This window comes from Colletotrichum costaricense, assembly GCF_030867565.1.
Source record: "Colletotrichum costaricense strain IMI 309622 chromosome Unknown Scaffold_6.1, whole genome shotgun sequence".
Lineage (NCBI taxonomy): Eukaryota > Fungi > Ascomycota > Sordariomycetes > Glomerellales > Glomerellaceae > Colletotrichum > Colletotrichum costaricense.
The window spans coordinates 2,671,052-2,688,088 of NW_026848235.1; the positions used below are offsets into that span (position 1 = coordinate 2,671,052).

Genomic DNA, 17,037 nt, shown 5'->3' on the forward strand with positions numbered 1-17,037 from the left:
ACAATCCGTGCTAGCCTACTCAAGAGTTTCTCTGCTGAAGCCCGAGCGCAATGTCTAGCCAATGATTCGAGGCATTCTTCGGAGGCTCGACAGGGTTCGTTGGTAAGTCGCAATTTGGGCGGTCGGTGATGGTCCCGTAAATTGAGATGCTTCACCCGAAGCAAAAGTAATGATTCAGACAAAGAAGCCACGCGAAATAGTTGCGAGATCTGTCTAATCATTTAGGCCCAAAGTCAATCAGAAGATGACGAACACTTGAGAGACCCGGCATTTCGGACAGCTCGCATTTCGCTGATGCTAACGATTTTGGTCCAAGCTTCTGGCTCCCTGCCATGGAATCAAGTCATGTTGAATTCCCGGATTGATTGATGTGGTGCCGAGCTCGACGGAGGGTTCCGCATGTGATATGGATGGGTCGATGAGCGAACTGATGCACCGATGGACACTAGATACGGCTTGGAAGACTCTGAAATGGGGAGGTGGTGCAACACTTCGCTGTTAACGAAATCGTTTTGGAATGTCCATCAGACTTGAAACGCCATGGAGTCGTAATTGTGATTGTAGACAAGCGTTGCAGCGGCGAATACGACCAAGGCACTTGGATGTGGATGGCAGGTGAATTAAGTTTGCACGGCTCTCCTTACAGGCTCGCGTGGGCGAACAGTGGTGGTGATTGCTGAGAAGCTTTGGGCATTTCCTCTTCCTGTTCCTGTTCCTGGCGACGATGCATACGCCGCTTGCTCCAAATGGGTAGCGTGCAATGAGATGGTTCCTACGTTGGGTTGACAACCTGACATTGGGTCGAATGGATGGGATGGCAGGTGGTCAAAGTGTAGCTGTTTCGTTGAACCCATTCCTAGTGGTAGCGTGTGACGCTTTGATTGTCGAAAGTGTTCAGCACGATGAGTTCATGGGCCAACCGTCGCTAGCATGGTAGATGCTTGCAAAAAGATTGAGACGAAGTCCATCTCGGCGGCCACGGTTACCTAGCCCAAACGAGTTCGCAATTGCGTGTTTCTGTATCCGTATGTCCTTACTGCTTCCTCGTATCGATTGTCGTTCATTACGGAATAGTAGAAATCTGATTCCAAGTCTGACCACTTTGAAGTGCGGATTGTACAGCTAGACTTTTATTGAGTCTCCGTTAATGACAGGCCTGTCGATTGGTTGCTGAGAGGCCAGACGAAGGAGTAATGGTAGAGCGTTGGCAGTACGGAGTAATAGCTGCCGTAGTAAGGATCCAAGCTTGCTGAGGCCCAAGCTGGAATACTACAAGTGTCTTTTCGCCGATGGTCGTTGCTTTTTCTCCTATCTTGTTGAGCCTAGCATGGCCCGGATAGACATGTCCGGCAGAGACGGGATGTGTGGGATATTGTGAGAGACGGTACGGCAGCAAGGGGAAGCTCGATGGGCAAAAATCTCTTCGTGACGGTGCCATCCGATTTGCTCTGATGGGGTCGCGAAGGGTCAACTGGATTAACGAAATGGAAGCTGTTCTTGGCCTGAGACGCAACTATCAATGTCAGAGCTCCAGCAAGAGGAGGCGCTACCGGGACAGGGTCCGCAGCAGAGCATAGGGGGAGAGGAGACGTCGGGTGTTCGGTGTTGCGTGTCATGGGATGAACCACAAGCTGTCAGTGACACCGTGCTGATCCTGCTCGGAGTAGACGTCCGTGAGCAGATGATGGTCAGTTGAGAATGGTTCAGAGTAGGGAAGTTGCTTGTCACGAGAGTTTCCGTAGCAATTGAAATTCTCACATTGGCGAGAACGTTCTTGACAACTGAATCCAATGGGATAGATTGACCGTACGGTTGCTTGGTATCCGTACTTTGTGGAGAACATTACTGTGCAGGTGCAGAGCTGTCTTATTTGCACAAGACACAGCTCCCTATGCAAAGGATAAGGTTTGCATTACTAAGACACGACATCCAGGGATCGAAGGACACAACGTGCACAAGATCTGGCGCTAGTCCGAAAGTAAACAGATGGCTCGGCCGATTGGACGGAACCGGGGACGGGAATCGGAACTTGTACCTTCCTTAGCGCGCCTGAGGCCTTGACGTTCAGCCTCGCGTCTTTTGTGCAGTTGTGGATCTGCACCGGGGCACTTCCTCCACGGCTTACCTAATGGCAGCTCGAAGCCTCAAAGTGTGGCTGACGGGATGGCGGAAAATCAACGACATGGCTTCGTCTCTGTTTGACAGCTGCGTTCACTTGTCAGTCTTGATTCCATGCAAGTGCATTCCTGTCCATACACAATTCTTTCAATCCTTCCATAAACCTTCTAGCCGACTCCACGAGCAATGCAACCCCTGCATCCAGACCTGTCAATTTCTCTCTTTTCGTCCGCCTCGCCATGTCCGAGACCCATCACCACTGTTCTCGTTTGTGGGCAAAACGTCGAAACTCCAGACACTATCGAATGCAGCAACCTTGTCAATTCGACGACGCCCTGAGGCAAACCCATCATTTCGTTATACTACGTACTACGGATACCCAGTACCTGCCTGTCCACAAGGGCGTAGTCTAAGGCACTTAGTCAAGACACCGGCTCCATCACGAATAAACCATGTGAGAATTCAACGTGAATAATCCCTTTGCTCCAAGTGGAATTAGGAGCCAGGGCCCGATACGGATCGCCCAACAAACCTCCTTGACAACTAAAGCCTTCCTCCGAGCAGCCGATACATATCCGTGACCGCCCAACGCCGAATTGCTAGCGAAAAGAAAACTGCAATTTCGGGCTGCGAGGCCGTCGCGCCACACGGCATTGAGCCGGCAAGCCACATTGCTGTGGTCTCAGCCCACTTTGGCCGGCAGCTTGAACGAGAGTTGCAGCCTGCCGCCAAACCTATCATTTACGATTTTAGGCGAAATACTTTGAAGCATCAGTGCACTTCAAGCCGCCAGCTAAGACCTGAATCCACCGAGAATCCTGTATTCTGCGAAACGTGCCACGGTTTTGTCATTCAGCCAGCGAGCGGCACTAGAAGTGGACGTCTTAACACGGTATCGGGAAGTACCGTACCAAAACCAGAGGCCCTCATGACGTGACGTCTACGGATACACGGTTCTCTCCGCCATTCTGGGCCAGTCGCAGCGGTGTTCGAGGCAACCTCACGCATACCATTGCAGGAAATATTGGCTTACCAGACCCCACGGACTGACCGCTACGTTCCAGCCTATTAAGACTTTTGCCTTTTCGCCGCCCAAGTGGACAAGTTTGCGGCAAAACCAGGGTCCAGGTGGTTGGGGAGGACCACCGAGTTACCGACAAGCCTCGGGCCTTCCAACACTTCCAAGAGTCACAACGGCGGTCAAACCGCCGCATATGCATGAGGCAAAGAAAATTTCGTTCCCGATCTCTGAGAAACTGTGCGGAGTGCTTGCATGTCGTTGCTGTCGAGACGGTGGAATGATGGGGTCAACACTGAGGAGAAAACTGCAGAAATTTTCTTCTGATATGGAAACTCGAGTGTACACTTGAGCCGCAGCTGCCGCAGGCCGTCAGCCATTGACAAATCATATTGAAGCAGATGGCGAGCAAAGAAGCTAAAAAAGTGTCACGATGCGGGACTCGGTACGCGATCGCGGGGCGGACCAGGGTCGTGACGGCGGCACGGGTTGTCCCCAGTTTTTTTTTGGCGTCGTGCAGCAGCGCACCGGTTCCTTTCTGGCACCTCCGAAGCTCCGGGTCACCATGCGGGTGCACGCTCGCGTGAGGTCATTCCACGAGTCATCCCGCCGGTGTTCATCACAGATGATTATTGGTGGCATCCGGTCGTTGCGAGGTCAAGGCTGGGGATTGCCTGTTGGCGTCGAGATCATCGCCGAAGCTTGCGGAAGCACCAAGCAGAGCGAAGAGCCCATGAGGGGCTGGAGGGGTGGCTGAAAAAACGGAGTCTCTGAACAGATTCTTTCCATGGTCACCGACGACGTGCAGCCTACGGCAACCAGCGGTGATGAACATTGAAGCCAAAATGGCTCAGGGACTTCTGCACCAAGAAGGGTTTGAAGGGGTTGTTGCCCAACATTCGAATGGGGTCGCGATGATTGCAGCCTGCAAATCGGGGATCGGCGCCGAAGAAGGGATGTGTGGCTTATGAGCAACCGCGTTTGCTACCCCGAGTCGTGATAGTTTCGTTGGACACTTCGCTCAGACCATGACTTTCTCGACAAGACGACGCATGCTTCACATTGATACATTGATGGAGCTCTTTGGACAGAGCCTCAAAGTCAACATCATACTGGAACAACCCGCAAAAGTAAAATCCAGGGTCCAGGCCTTCCCGACGGGCCCATGGTCCTTGGCCCCGGTTTGAGGCTTCAAAAACTTGCAGTTCGTGATGGGTACTGGCAGGCCCCACTGCGGGGACGCATTGTAGAAGAAACGCTCCCGGACAAGCGTTAGCAAACACCTTGGAACTTCGAACTTGATCCACACCTGCATGACCGTGGACGTGGAGTCGGGGAACCTTGGAGGCGGGCACACAGGGCGACAAGATTTTGACGCCAGTGAGGACGGTGCATGCAACCACTTGTACATGCATCGAAGGCTCGCATGCAAGCAAGGAAGAGGGAGGAGAACAGAAAGCAAAAGCCCCATACGCGAGATATGGTGACGAGGCGAAGTGAGGGGGAACATTGGAGCAAGTTGCGAGATTTCTGCAAGACCAACTGCTGGGGCTGGAAACGCGGTCTATTGCTGCAGTAGCAACGTCGGCGGTTCGAAACTATGTCGGTGCGAGATCACGGAGACCGACACGGATGCGGGCACGTTCTGCAAACTGCAGATCAAGGCTTGGATTCACCAACCAGCCCCAAAATGACGGTCCTGCTGATCACAAATGACACACTGGTCAATTGCGTGCCTTGATATCCACGGAGACTACATGTTAACCATGGGGCCAGCTCGCCTGTCAACTCTCCAGGCTGAAGACGTGCAGAAAACCGATGCTTGATTTACCTGCCCCTCCAGATTGGTAATGGGCGGCACCACAGCGTCACCACGTTGAATTGATTGAGGGGAGGGGTCGGGGGGTTCCACGGACCCGGTGCTCCGGCAACTTGCGAGGTCTCGTCCGAGGATCGCTGTCGCCCATCGCGTAGGGGTGGTTTGAATGTCGCGTATCGGCGCGTCTGCATCTGAGGACCCATTAACCTCGAACATGTCTTCACTCCGCGTTCAATCCGGGCCACACCCCGCGACGTTTTGCACAGAGTATCCTGTAGGGATCAACGAGAGACGGATCCAACATCACGCAATCCACCACATCATCCTGTCTTGCTTTAGCCGCATGCAACAATCAAATAATCATCAAAGGCCAATAGACTCGAATTACCAAAGAGGCCATACAAGGAGCTCCCAGGCTCCCCAATGGCGCGAGGGGGGAAGCTTGGGGAAGTCGAAGTGGTGGAGTGGGAACGGCAGAGCGAAGCGCATTATCTCTCGACCAACAAGACGCTATATCCCAGAGTTCGCGATAGACGAGCAGGTGGGATTCTTGCAGAATTCGGTCACGAAAGTTTGATCCAATTGTGGCGTATCGGGCTATCAGTTGGCCGGGTATGCCTCGGTGTGCGTGGCACCAGTTGCAGTGGACATGCTAGCATGTGGTGGTGGTGAGCTGGTTCGGGGAAATAATTGCATGTTTTCCTTGATTTGCGGTTTCCTCGAGGTGGTGTACGGAGCTTGATGCTGGTTCGCGACGTTCCTGAGCTGAAGATGTGGAAGTGTGTGTGCCTCTCTTTAACAGGGTTGGGAGAGGTGCTGCGGGTGAGGGGTAAACGAGGACAGAGGCCCCCTTGTCGGACCGGGGTCCTTGTCGCCATCGTCTCTGGGGATTTGGAGTCTGCGCGCTTCTACTCGTCCAGCCACCTTACGCGAACTGACAAGGCCACGGTTGGGCCTGGCCGAATCGGGAGGACCTATTGCTACTTGATGCAACCGAATAGCTCGCTAACTGATGCCACTGCTGCTGCTGTGTTGGCAGAGAGCTCGGTCGAGTTGATAGAAGGCAGGTTTCATGGGTGCAGTGCATGTGACGGCTCCATTGGCAGTTGGGCGATGGACCTGGAGGCGACGCAAACCGTATTTGGCGGCCATGGAACAGAACGGTTGCTCGTGTTTGAACGGTTCGAGAACGGCCAGATTCTGGGGAACAGGACGACTGGATTGCGGCCGCTGTTGTGTGGCACGGCCTGGGGGCAAATGATTGGACACATGACTTTCTCTTCCTTTCAACTCTGAAAATAGGCTGCCAGAGAAATTGGGGGATCTTCAGGGCGCGGATGGTCTCTCAATCTGGCCAAAGGGGGAGGTCATTGCCGACGGGAAGGTTGCGTAGCCTACCTAGTGTGAATCTGGGGGATGGCGGATCGACATCTAGATTTGGTGACAATGGCGAAAGGGAGGGAGGGGGGAGGGGAACGCGGCCGATAGACATCGCGTCGAGGGGTATTTCGAGGACCGCGTAAAGTGGTCATTCGCCAACAGAGACCACGCCATGAGAAGCATCATCAACTTTTTCTTGGATGGGGCTAGGCTTAGGTGATTCAGACCTAGTTCGGGGAGGCATTGGGCACGGGTGAGAAGCAAGGGCCTTGCACTGACCTTTGTTCGTCTGATGTTACAGGTGGCTGTTGCTTTTCTTTGACATTTTGGGGGCCTCTAAAGGGACAAAGCGGGCGTGAATACTGTGAGAGGGAGAGAACCGATCTAGAAGTATTTTCGGTATGGTTTGAAGCCAAAACGCTTTGAAGCCGATCTTGCTTACGTTCTTGATAGGTCTTTGATTCCAGCGGCCACTTGCATCATTGAAGATCATTTTTTGGTCACTGGGAGGCGCTTCGTAGACAGAGGAGCGGGCCCCTGAGTCGCGGATAACGCTTGGCGCCTTTTCTGTGCGCTCTCCGTCTCCAACGGCGCCGGTAGAGCGGAACCGCGGCTCAGGGGGTGGTCAGGGGGGTTTTGCGGTTGGCGTTAGAGCTTGAACGAGAGTCGGGAAAGGGAGGATTGAGAGTAGATTTGAGATTTTGGAATCTCTTAGATCACGAGACACTGTCAAAGGGGGAATGCCACATGGAAGTGATCTCGGACTGGAAGTCTTTTGCGGTCACGGCTTTGACGATGCTCATATCGGACGGATGCGAAAGTGGATATTGTTTTTCAGGTGTTGCAACTTTGCGAGACAGGCACGTTTGTCAGCCGCCGCCCCTATTAGTAGACACGGAATATAGCACGGCCCGGGGCAGATTGCTCGATCATCAGCCGATTCTTTTCGTCTTCGCGGAGGTGAGGAGGGCTCCCACCTGGCCCTTCATGGCCAGTATTAAGGATGAGAGAGGAATGTGTGTACCTTTGCCAACCAACATCAAATCAGCCGAACCAACCAATGTAGGTGAAAGGAGGCGAGATAGGTATCATGATTCCATGTTTCTGGAATGCGAGGAAATCACCCCCGTAGAATTTGTATGGCTCTATAGGCGCGTGTCGGAACTGCCGCCGCAACCCGGCATATCTAGACGCCGGACACGCTTGCTGCATAAATCGGGGGTGGACGGGCGCCTGCTGGCTTCAGGAGAGCCGAGATGAGGACTCGGTAGGGGGAGGGGGGGAGACCGGGGATGAGACGCGGATCGGGATAGGGATGGGATGATGGAATATGCATTGGCTGTGCTGAGTCAGTGGAGGGGCCGGGTTATGTGGTTTGGTGTGTCGGGCGACGCGGGTATGATATTCGGATGACGACGATGGTGTTCATTCACCGCGTTCTGGCTGTACGAATGCCTGACTGACTGACTATCTAGAGCATTTGGGATGCAAGCTAAGCGCGGAAATGGCTGCTCGTCCCGGCCGCTCGCTCGCTGCTGCTGGTCTCGAATAGTTTGTTTCTGCTCGGTTGAGACATTGGGCGACGAGTGGCAGGGAAACCAAGTGGCTCCGGTTTTCTCTCTTTTCTTTTACCGACCGCTCTCTATTCCACGAGTGGGAAATCTGATGGCCGATGGAGGACTGAGACCTGGAGCGGTGACGATCCCGCGTGGGGCGGTAGTTCTGATGGAGTGGTTATCTGAGAAGGATGGAAAAAAGCAACTTTATTGTACGTGTGCTCCATGGGCCCGATGCTGGCCGCTGGAACGGGCTGCGATCGGTTTTGCAAAAAAGTTTCTTTTCATCAGAACCATTGGTTCGAGTCTCTGTTCCTTTGAATCGCCTTGGCACTTGGCTCTTCGTTTTCTGTACTATGAGCCGTGTGGTTGTCTCGCGCGGCATGCCGGAAGTTATAGCTTGTCTTTTTTTACGAAAGGGAACTGCATTTATCTCACGGTCCGCTGGGTGCCGGCTTATAGTGTCTGCATGTTTAGAACCGGTCTCCGCTATTCTCAACTATCCACGGAGAGAAAGTGCAAAGTAAGAGAGAGGTTTGTTGAACGCTATCTAAGGGTCCGCAACCACCACGTCTTGGACGGGAAAACGGGGAGAATAGCAGCGGGAGAGAGAGAGAGAGAGAGAGAGAAGCTATGGCTTTTTAGTTGACGACTAAGGGAACTTTCGCAGGTCAAGGCACTGGTCACTGCTTCCTGGTGGTCGCTGCTGCTTGTCCGGTGCCCTTAATCAGTCGAAGAAACGTCCATCTCAGAGACCGACTCGCGTGGGGAACGGTGGACCGACAGAGACGGTTGCTCAAAGAAAGAAACAGCGACGATCTCGTGGCATTTCAGGGGAAGCGCGGGGGGGGGGGGGGGAAGGGAAGATCAATGGATTGCTCTAAAAGAGGAACAATGAGAAGAAAGATTTTGTGGCGTCTTTCTTTCTTGCGGCTTGAGGGTTTTGAAACGGAGACAATCGCTAACTCTGCTGCGTAGGTGACGCCAAAGCTCAAAAGGATTGGCGATTTTTTGGGGGTTCGTTTGGCGCTGAGCGCTTGTGCGGATCTGGTCTGGGAGCCTGTTGACGAACCAAGTTTCGCTCCTAGCCTCGATTGCTTACGGATGGCTGGCTGGCTGGCTGGCTGGTGTCGTGCCTGTGTGGTTCCTGGAGGGTACCTAACCATAGGCTATCCGCGTAGGAAGGGCTGTTCCTGGCTTCCGAGATGCCACAGTCTTACGACTTTTAGTTGCCAAACCTGTCGAGACTCTGGCACTGGCCATTGTGTGAGTGGGGGGGACATGTACCGTAGCACGCGTACGGAGGAGTAAGAGCCCAAACCCGCCGAAACGGGAGAAGCGTTTCCATGTCGGCTGGACCGGCGCGGGGGGGTTGTTTAATAAGGGGGAACCAAGGCTAAGTTGCGACTACGCCATGCGGCTGTGAAGAAGGGGAATAGGTTTTGTGCCAAGGCTGAATGGTGTACGGAGTACGGGTGTCTGTCAGTGTGAGAGGGGGTGAGATGGGGTAAAAGAGAACACGATGGTGACGTTGACGGTTGAGCGCGGGCTGTATGCAGGCAACTAAGTAAGAGGCTGAGTGGTTTTTTTTTTTTTTTTGGTGATATCCGCTGGTCTATATGGAGCCTCTTCGCGAGAAACGGGATCGAAACGCCATCGCCCGTCACCATCGGCGACACACGATCTTGACGCGCGGGGAAAGTCTAGGTTGATGAAGAAGAAAACCTGGAATGCTAAAAACGCGATGCACGAGAGCGGGTTCTTTTTCCTCGGTTTTGAGATTGTGTTCAGACCATTGAGTTCTGGGACGGGGCCTAGGAGGTGGTTAGGAGGTTAGGAACTCAATCATTCCAATGGTATCTTCGTCATTGACTTTGCGGAGCCAACCGGGCAATTAAGGAATCATGACATTTTTTTTTTTTGGGCAGTTGTCTGGCCAGAATGGTTTCAGTAGCGTTATGGCGGGTACTATCTGCGAATTGAGACTTTCCCAGTCATGGAATTGGAGAATCACTCGCTGCAACGGTAACTTTGGAATTATTCCATATGGGCACATTCGGTTCCCATTCTCCATTTCCATCCATGACGAATTATTGTTCCATCTCGCTTGCAGTAATAAGTCTGACCGCCTAGGATCGTCAGGTCCCCTTTTCTGAGGCGAGATTTGCAACCCGCAGAAAGTCAGTGAGTTTGTATCATTAAAGGAAGGCACATTAAAAAAAAAAAGAAAAAAAAAAGAAAAAGTCAGTGCCCACGCGCGTTCAACGGGGGATGCTAAGAAAAGATAGAAGGCCGTTGACTGGACGGAAACACGACGCATTGATATTTAATAGAAAATCCCGTCTGCCCGTTCTTTTTCGTCTTTTTTGACGTTCGCGTGCTCCCGCGTTTCTGGCATGTCTGATTGGACTGTCGCGGTGTGGGGTAAAAGTCTTTTTTGGAGATTTGGATTCGGGGTGGGGGGCACTTGCTCGACTGGGGGTAGGGAAGGCGCGCTGTGACTGGTGGGCAAGTGCGAGAGCCACCGAGAGCTCGGGAAGCCCTTTCCTTCTTCCCCTTCCTTGGTTCGTGGTGGGGCAGTAATTGGAGGGAGCTGATTGGACATTGAAAGACCTGCCCCTGTAAGGGCCAGGAAAGCGTGTCTTTTTTAGTTTAGTAGAAGCGTGGGGCAGGGCATCTTTTGAGGCTTGGAGATTAGGTGAGAGTGGTACATGGCATATTGAACTGGGCTTTGGGAAGAGCCTAAGGAAGTGAGTGCCGTAAGGTATGGAAACTACCTCACGCTGTAGGAAAGCGATCACGATGGACAATGGTAACGAAAGTGTGGTGGTGCCGAGTTTGGTGGAAGGCACTGGCGAGCTTGCAAGCGTGAGGATCCTCCGACGTGGAGACTTTTCGATACTCGAGAAGAGAAAAGAAACCAGAAGCAGAAAAAAGCAAAGTCGGGCGTTTCCTGTCCGTTCCCTCCGCGACGAGTCGTGTCTCTCCCTACGCAAAACCCCCTCCATGTGGGAAATATGATATTACTCTGATATACCATATATATACACATATAATTCTGAACGCATAGATCTTTGAGGGACTCTTCCAGGCCTCGAGGCATTGACGAACAACCAATATTCATCTCGAACATTTTCCACCTTTCTATTCGGCAGGAAAGGGACACATACTCACATTGAAGGACCAGGTGGAGAAGGTACCCGAAAACGTATCTAGCGCCGGGTGGATTTTCACGGCATAACTGCGCCGTGCTGTAGCAGCTGGAAGAACCAGGAACTATCCCACTCCGGCGTAAGCGTGCCCAGCCCTAGGATTAGGATGTGTGGATTTCACAGGTCCATGGACAGGGGATAGCCTCGCAAAAAGGATGGAGTGATGGACATGCCTACTACGTACAACGTATGTACCTAACGGCCGGGAGGTTCCATGCTCTTAACTGGCAAGGAGAGGCGCGTAATGAGAGAATATGCACGATGCATCTGGTTTCTTGCTTTTTTGTACAGGCAATCGGTGCATTCAACTGCATCCGTAAAGGAAGAGGACCAGAGAGTTCCAGGACAACTTGGACAAGTATGACAAGTCACAAGAAGCCCTCAATTCTTGTAGCTGGATCTGGACCTGCAGAGCCAATCTCCAACCAAGAACCAATTGGCAACCTTCAAGGCGACCAATTGTGTTCTCACCCCCCGGTACGCCTTGAACCGTTCCCATCGTTGTGTATGCAACTTGGTAAAGTGGTTGCGCCTCTTGGGGCCATTAGGGAGGAACATAAAAACGCCCATTGCATCCGGATAACCCAAAGCATATCCAATTAATGAGGTAAGCCAACGCTTTGCTCCACACAACCGCGATTGAAAAAGTATCGAATTGGCGGCTCTAGGCGTTTGGTTGGGTTTCTGTCGGACGCGCGCTGCGAGAAGCTTCAGCTTTCCACGCCCTGAAGTCTGGAAGGCTGAAAGTGAGCGTGGTGAGATTGGATTCCGAAGACGCGCTCGCCGAAAATGGATACCGCGACGAGGATCAGACCGTACGATGGATCGATCAAAGGGTAGTTGGATGACACCGGACAAGTCTCCTGCTAGCCCTTTTTCGGTTTCCAATCGTTGACATGAAGCAGGGGAAGCAGGATGGAAGCTTGGAAAAAAAGGTCTCTTGCACAGTTGCAAAGTCTCAGCAATCCTTCCCCCCCCTTTGCCCCCTTAGCGTCCGTTCCTGCAAAGGCCGGAAGTATCAAGTTTCCTGGGGGTGCGTAGGCCGGGCGCACGTGCCGAGAATGGGTAATTGAACTGTGAGAAAGACTGCAGCACTGGCACTTGCACTGGCTTTTCCCAGGTTTAGGTAGTCTTGAATCACACAGCACACACACACCAGACAAGAAATCCCGTGCATCATTTAATCGAACCCCTACTCCATTTACGATGGGCCGTTTTCGAATCTCGATACGTCCGAGTGTCGTGACGGACGTGTGGTTTTCGCGTTTTTGTAGTAAGAGCATGCATGCACCTCAATGACTTGTGGTGGTGGACAGTCGGAGGTTGCGGTAGGTTTTACTTGAAGCTTGAGAGCCAAGCCCAAGACCGGGACAAGGCAGGTGAAATTTACACAGTAGTCATCACGAGCCCGGTGGGAAGTAGAAGTATTCCGTTACGGGGTACAGGTGTAGATGATTAGATTCGGCCGTGAGTTGGCATTGATCGTCTCTTCATCTGCGTTTCTGGTAAGTGATCTGAGGAAAAATGCTGGGTTGCCTGAGTGGATAGAGACAAGAGTATTGTGTGCGTCCGAAGCAGTCGAGGCAGTTCAATCCTACGCAACATGATTGCACAATCGCTGGTTTGGTTGGCGACGATATGTCGGCGTAATCCATTAAATCCAAAAAAAAACAAAAAAAAAAAAAAAAAAAGTGCAACAACCAAAGAAAAATACATCGTGACATCGTCATCCCTTCTTTCCCAGCCCGGCCGCGGCCGCCGTGGCCCGTCCTCCGTCCCGAAACCGCCAACCACTGGGAACTGTGGGAAGGTGCAAAAGTGTGGCTGGGGGGTTGGGCGTTTCCTTCTAGAAGCTCGACCGCTGAGTGGATGACGGCCGGTGCGGGTGCTGTTGACATTTGACGACAACTGCAGCCTTGATTGGGTCTGCCTTCTCCGTTGTCCACCTCGCGTTTCTTACGGCAGACCACCTCACCTCACGTAACGGATACCTAGTTATGTCTTCAGTTCAATCAATTCCCATCAATTTCTCTCTGATGGAGGCCCGTCCCGACCAAGGCCCGCGCTTGAAATTTATGCGCACGATGCACAACGCACGAGGATTTGACAGACGTGCATAACAAACATACACACACCGCCTGGATCTAATGTGGCTTTCTTTTCTCGCAATGTCCGAGATGTCGATAACAAATAATAAACAACAAACAGTCTCACGATCCACGAAGATAACAACAGCATGGCCGGCTCGACCACAACCCGGGCCCTGGGAAAGGAGGCCACGTTGAAGGGCTATGTGGAATGACGGACATTATATCAATCGCCGTCCAGGGCATCGGATCCAGACATGCCATGCGAATTATCCTCGAAAGCTTATGTCACCCATTTCATTATTGCACATTACGAATACTGTATCCGTACTCCGTACCTTGCGCATCCCGTTGCACAACACGCCTGACACGATCCCGGATGCACGAGCGAGACACACAAGCCACTCTTATTTCCGTTTCTCGTTTTCTCAGCTGCGTCTCCGTACCTCGTACCTCACTTTGTCGATTCCGAATAGTTCAACTAAACTAAACCCACGAAGTGATCCACGCCTGGTACTATTGCACAGTACTTCATACGTACTGCGTACACCCGGGCTTCGAGAAGTGGACCACATAGACGGCATATCGTCGTCATTTTCCAACGCTTCATATCGCCAAAAACCAGTGCTGGGGCGGTCCCACGAAGTATTCCCACCATTGCTGCGTGTTATCCACCGGCGACGCTGCAAAGTGTACGGATACCGTGGTACCTTGGTCCCAAGCCCACGGGTTACGCCGTGAAAGCAAATTCGAACGCCACACCACACTGAACACACGAACCAGGAAACCCTGCAAAAACCATCTGAATCCGTACCGCGTCGTGAGCCAATCCCAGCGGGGCGTTCTATCCTTCCCGTTAATCCCTGCTCCCAACACCACGCACACACGCCTCTGCGTGGTATCACTGGCTTTCCATCACCTATCCATGCCTCGCCTTGCCTGGCACAAACACGACCAATTACACGCAGAAGCTTGGTGTAGATAGAATCTGAGGAAGAAGCGGCTCCAGTCTTGCTTTTCATATCCCAGGATTATCTCTTTCTACGCCAAGAAAGAGACTGAATTGGACCTGGTCCCGAGAGCCACCGTCCGTCCACTCGCCCGCAGTCCACACACACCATACACCGCTCACGTAACTCTCCCTGCTTGAGTGTACTTCATACGGGTCTTCATCGTACTACCTGACACCCGCTCGGCACGCATTGGCACAGTCCTCACTCCTCAACCTCCCACCTCATACCAACAACGGCACAGCACAACTCAATTCCGTCACGTCCACTGGTCGGTCCAGTGGGAACAACGCAGTAACCAACTACCTTGTTCAACAGGCGATTCCATACGCACCAATCATCCGTCCCGGGCGCGACTACCACCCTGCTGCCAGTCTGCCACTGCCTCAGCCTGGGCCAAGTCTGACTCTGACATCCAGCGAATTGGCCTTGTACTCCGTTCGCTCTGGGTAATCCGTAAGCCCTGAAAGAGAACGTTACCGAAGCTCCATCTCGGGCTTCTAGAGTTCCTTCAACGGAACGGCCCCAGAACCGGCTTCTACGAAACGAACAAAGACGGGCGCTGGTTGCATTTGGCATGCTTCACTCCTGAACTGCCGCAGCAATTAGCACTAGCATCAGCATCAGCATCAGTATTGTTTGGTGTTGGTTTCCTCGACCGGCCCAGTCCACCCCGTCCATCAGGCCGTTCCTTTGATCGAACTTGGTCGGCGCCGTCGAATGACATTGCCCCATTGCCTCCCAATCCCCTTCCCCTCTCACTTCAGAACCTCGATCCGTTGGCTTTGTTCGTTTGAAGTCTTGACGCCTCCTGCCCAACCTTGTCCTGTACAAGCTACTGCTTCCTCTTGCGGGCCGTATCTTACGGGTGATACCTTACGTGGAAACGTACCATATTCTCGGACACACAAAGAAACAGAGGCAGAGACAGAAAAGACTCAAGTTGAGGATAAACCAAAGGCACATTGGTACCGAGTTGCGCTAAGCCCAAGCATTATTCGAGAACAAGGAAAACGCGCGCGGAGCTGCTGCACAAAACCGGACATTTGATATTTCGGATTGGCATTGCTACCAGCCAGCCAGCCTACGGTTACGGATTACCACCACCACTGCCACTGGAACTCTGTATCTGTACGGTACCTAGCTTGCCCTCGTTGCCCTGTATTATTCGGGGAAGAGAAAGGGTGTCAAAGGTCTCGCGGGGGTGGGCCAGGCCAAACTAGGACCAAAGCTCGTCAGGAGCTGCTGCTGCTGCGCACCACCACTACTTGGTGCGCACCACAAGCACCACCAGACGTATCCAATCGAAGGCCAGTTCGCTCATTTTCACACTTTCTGACGATCCACTTGAGCAAAAAGGTACTGCTCAGCGCTCACTCTTTCTCGGCGGGCGGCGCTGTCGACAGGCATTCGGCTTGCTGGGGGTGGCGCGCGCAGACGACCGGGAGACAAGACAGGAGACACGACGAAAGGCACGGCGAGCAGCAGGAGACCGTACCGTACTTGTTAAACGTGCTTGGACAAGGCAGACAAGACAATCAGACAATCGTCAGAGAAGAGGCAGTCGACAGAACAAGCAAGCAGGCAGGCAGGCGAGCGGCGAGCGGTGTCGACAATTGGATTGTATACCTGCTGCGTCGACGCAGTCATCCTCATCCCTCGCTTCTTCCCTCGCTGCGGGCTTCATTATTAGGTACCCCGTACCAAGGCATCCATCACGGCGACAGGCAGACGAAGCAGAGACAGAAGAGAGACAGCATTGTGGTGCTACTGCTGGTCGGCAAGGAACCTAGCTCACTCAGCCTGCTTCGCGCAGCTGCACTTGCAGGGCACATCTGCAAGGAAGAAAGAGGGTCGGCTCACTGCAAGTAAAGTGAGTCCAGCGTCTCCATCTAGTCCAGTCCGTTCCTCGGTATCCGTAACGTATGCGGATTCCATACAGGCAAGTAATACCACCCAGTGCGCGGGCTACAGAACAGACGCATAGGGCAGCCTCAGTTTCGTGACTTTGTGCTTCGTACGGAGTGGTAATTGCTGACCTGAGGTGTTTGTACAGTAGTCGTCTGCTGGATTTCCTGATTGTATCCATCAGCCAGCATCAAAAGTAACAAAAGGCGCATCAGCCCAACAGCAATAGTAACTTCAGCAGGCAGGAAGCTATCTACCTTACTACGTACAAAGTCATACTAGGACAGGCGGTCTTGGAGAAGAGGTACGTCGATTCCATGTATCTTTATACTGTGCATTAGGTGCGGAACTACCTCTCGGTCATTCACGCTTCCCCCAGTCTCTCCCCTTCCCTGTGCCTAGCCTGGGCTCTTCCCTGTCGATATCACAACAAGATACTTTGGCTGTATATGCGAGAGCGGCGGCAATAGAAAGTACCGCGCCGTTTCTTGGGATCCACCTGGGGGGGACTTTGCACTTGCACTTTGGTCGACACCAAAACCAGCACCAGCGCCAGCACCAGCAGCAAGTATTTCGTACCTTTCCAAGTATTCGCACCAGGACCACCTGCTCATTCGCACCTGCTCTCTCACACACCCCTCCCCTCCCCTCCGTCCTCCCTCTCCACCTCACCCTTCCCGTTCCCCCTTCTCCTCTCGCTCTGTCTCTCTGTCTCTCTATCTCTCTCTTTCCTTCCCGTGCCTCCCTCGTTCATCCGCCCCACCCACCCTCTCTCTCCTGCTCCTTCTCTCTCACACATACTATGCAGTAGACAAGAAGGTAATAATCGTCAGGGAATACCTAGGCAGGCACGAAATACACACCTACCACAGCCAGACATTCGCACCTCCCGCCCACACACACACATCCTCAGAAAAAGGGCCAAAGCT

The 17,037-nt window shown here is 52.8% G+C and overlaps 4 protein-coding genes across 4 annotated transcripts; 2 read left to right on the forward strand and 2 right to left on the reverse strand.

Moving 5' to 3' along the window:
* Window positions 1–1,519: 1,519 nt before the first annotated feature.
* Window positions 1,520–1,971, forward strand: CCOS01_07103 (uncharacterized protein; the record flags this gene model as incomplete). The annotated part of the gene is made up of 3 exons (XM_060455270.1): window positions 1,520–1,687; window positions 1,800–1,806; window positions 1,934–1,971. The coding sequence occupies 3 exons, from the start codon at window positions 1,520–1,522 to the stop codon at window positions 1,969–1,971; spliced, it is 213 nt and encodes a 70-aa protein (XP_060314970.1).
* A 1,598-nt stretch (window positions 1,972–3,569) lies between these two features.
* CCOS01_07104 (uncharacterized protein) lies at window positions 3,570–3,893 on the forward strand (the record flags this gene model as incomplete). The annotated part of the gene is made up of 1 exon (XM_060455271.1): window positions 3,570–3,893. The coding sequence occupies one exon, from the start codon at window positions 3,570–3,572 to the stop codon at window positions 3,891–3,893; it is 324 nt and encodes a 107-aa protein (XP_060314971.1).
* A 6,259-nt stretch (window positions 3,894–10,152) lies between these two features.
* CCOS01_07105 (uncharacterized protein) lies at window positions 10,153–10,899 on the reverse strand (the record flags this gene model as incomplete). Its single annotated transcript, XM_060455272.1, has 1 exon — window positions 10,153–10,899. One exon carries the CDS (start codon window positions 10,897–10,899, stop codon window positions 10,153–10,155), a length of 747 nt encoding a protein of 248 aa, XP_060314972.1.
* A 1,070-nt stretch (window positions 10,900–11,969) lies between these two features.
* CCOS01_07106 (uncharacterized protein) lies at window positions 11,970–12,386 on the reverse strand (the record flags this gene model as incomplete). Its single annotated transcript, XM_060455273.1, has 1 exon — window positions 11,970–12,386. One exon carries the CDS (start codon window positions 12,384–12,386, stop codon window positions 11,970–11,972), a length of 417 nt encoding a protein of 138 aa, XP_060314973.1.
* Between the last annotated feature and the right edge of the window lie 4,651 nt (window positions 12,387–17,037).